This window comes from Herpailurus yagouaroundi, unplaced genomic scaffold (assembly GCF_014898765.1).
Source record: "Herpailurus yagouaroundi ecotype Mexico unplaced genomic scaffold, PumYag 72077, whole genome shotgun sequence".
NCBI lineage: Eukaryota > Metazoa > Chordata > Mammalia > Carnivora > Felidae > Herpailurus > Herpailurus yagouaroundi.
This window is the reverse complement of record NW_024420991.1, coordinates 1-1,658: the sequence shown is the minus strand read 5'-3', so window position 1 is coordinate 1,658 and position 1,658 is coordinate 1. Positions and strand designations below refer to the sequence as shown.

Here is a 1,658-nt window from a genome sequence, read left to right as displayed (position 1 = left end):
CTCACGTGGGTATCAGAATTTGTCTTCCTGGGACTCTCACAGACTCGAGAGCTCCAGCTTTTCCTGTTTCTGGTGTTCCTGTTTGTCTATACCACCACTGTCGTGGGAAACCTCCTCATCATGGTCACGGTGACCTCAGACACACGGCTCCACACACCCATGTACTTTCTGCTCCGAAATCTGGCTGTCTTAGACCTCTGTTTCTCCTCTGTCACTGCCCCAAAGATGCTGGTGGACTTCCTCTCTGAGAAGAAAACCATCTCCTACCAGGGCTGCATGGCCCAGATCTTCTTCTTCCACTTTCTGGGAGGCGCCATGGTCTTCTTCCTCTCAGTCATGGCCTATGACCGCCTTGTTGCCATCTCCCGACCCCTCCACTATGTGACCATCATGAACACACAGCTCTGTGTGGGACTTGTGGTGGCTAGCTGGATAGGAGGATTCGTCCATTCCATTGCCCAACTGGCTCTGATGCTCCCGTTGCCTTTCTGTGGCCCCAATGTCCTGGATAACTTCTACTGTGATGTCCCACAAGTGCTGAGACTTGCCTGCACTGACACCACCCTCCTGGAGTTCCTCATGATCTCCAACAGTGGACTGCTGGATGTCATCTGGTTCTTTCTCCTCCTGACCTCCTACTCAGTCATCCTGGTGATGCTGAGGTCCCACTCTGGGCAGGCGAGGAGGAAGGCAGCTTCCACTTGCACCACCCACATCGTCGTGGTGTCTATGGTTTTCATTCCAAGCATTTACCTCTATGCCCGGCCCTTCACCCCCTTCTCCATGGACAAGGCTGTGTCCATCAGCCACACGGTCATGACCCCAATGCTCAACCCCATGATCTACACCCTGAGGAACCAGGAGGTGCAGGCAGCAGTGAAGAGACTAGGGAGGCGCCGGCTGGTTTGTAAAAGGGAGTGACAATGAGTGGGTCACTTCTCTCTGGCTTTGTTTTCCATTTGTAAAGTGGAGGGAAAGCTACTGTGTCTGCTGGCTATCTTCATAGCCTGTGCATATGTTGTGGAGGTCATCATAGAAGTGAGTGAGTTTTGAAACTAAGCAACTGCCTCAGATTTTTGGGAAAAAGGGAAAAGTCCCCTTTGGTGGCTAAGGTTTGTGCCAGGTTTCTAAAACCCCTGCTCATTGAGAAGTGTTCTCATGACTCTGGAAAGCTACACCCTTCTTTCCCCCTTCCTGGGGGGTCGTTTCCTCTTGTGATCAGGGCATTTCCCCCAGCGAAGGCACTTCTAGTTTGTGTTTTGACTTCTCTTCCCAGCACCCCTTTTGACCTGTGTCCAGAGTGTTAGAGAAAGCACAGACCTTGAAGACATAGCCTTAGCTTGGGAGCCCTTGACCCATATGTTACCAGACTGCTGACCTTGGATAAGCTACCTGGCCTCTCTTGAACTCATGGATTCCTCCTCACCAAACTGGCATAAAGCAATATCTGTCCCAATAATCTCACAGATTTGTTATAAGATCTAAAACGTGTATAAGAATATTTTATCAACCTTATATAGAACCTATGTGAGGGTTATTGTCATTGTTATGATTATTCCTGACATGTATTTTTTCATGGGTTGAGCAGTGTTTTGGAAGTGTTTGGTGGCGATTCCTCAGTGTGGTGAGGGAGGCATGGAGAGGGTGGGAGCTGAACT

At 49.9% G+C, this 1,658-nt stretch overlaps 1 protein-coding gene across 1 annotated transcript; it reads left to right on the top strand.

The window, feature by feature from the left end:
• Positions 1–6: 6 nt before the first annotated feature.
• LOC121026307 (olfactory receptor 4D2) lies at positions 7–1,206 on the top strand (the record flags this gene model as incomplete). Its single annotated transcript, XM_040469168.1, has 1 exon — positions 7–1,206. A coding segment is annotated over one exon (915 nt), but the record flags the coding sequence as incomplete, so codon positions are not given.
• Positions 1,207–1,658: the final 452 nt, after the last annotated feature.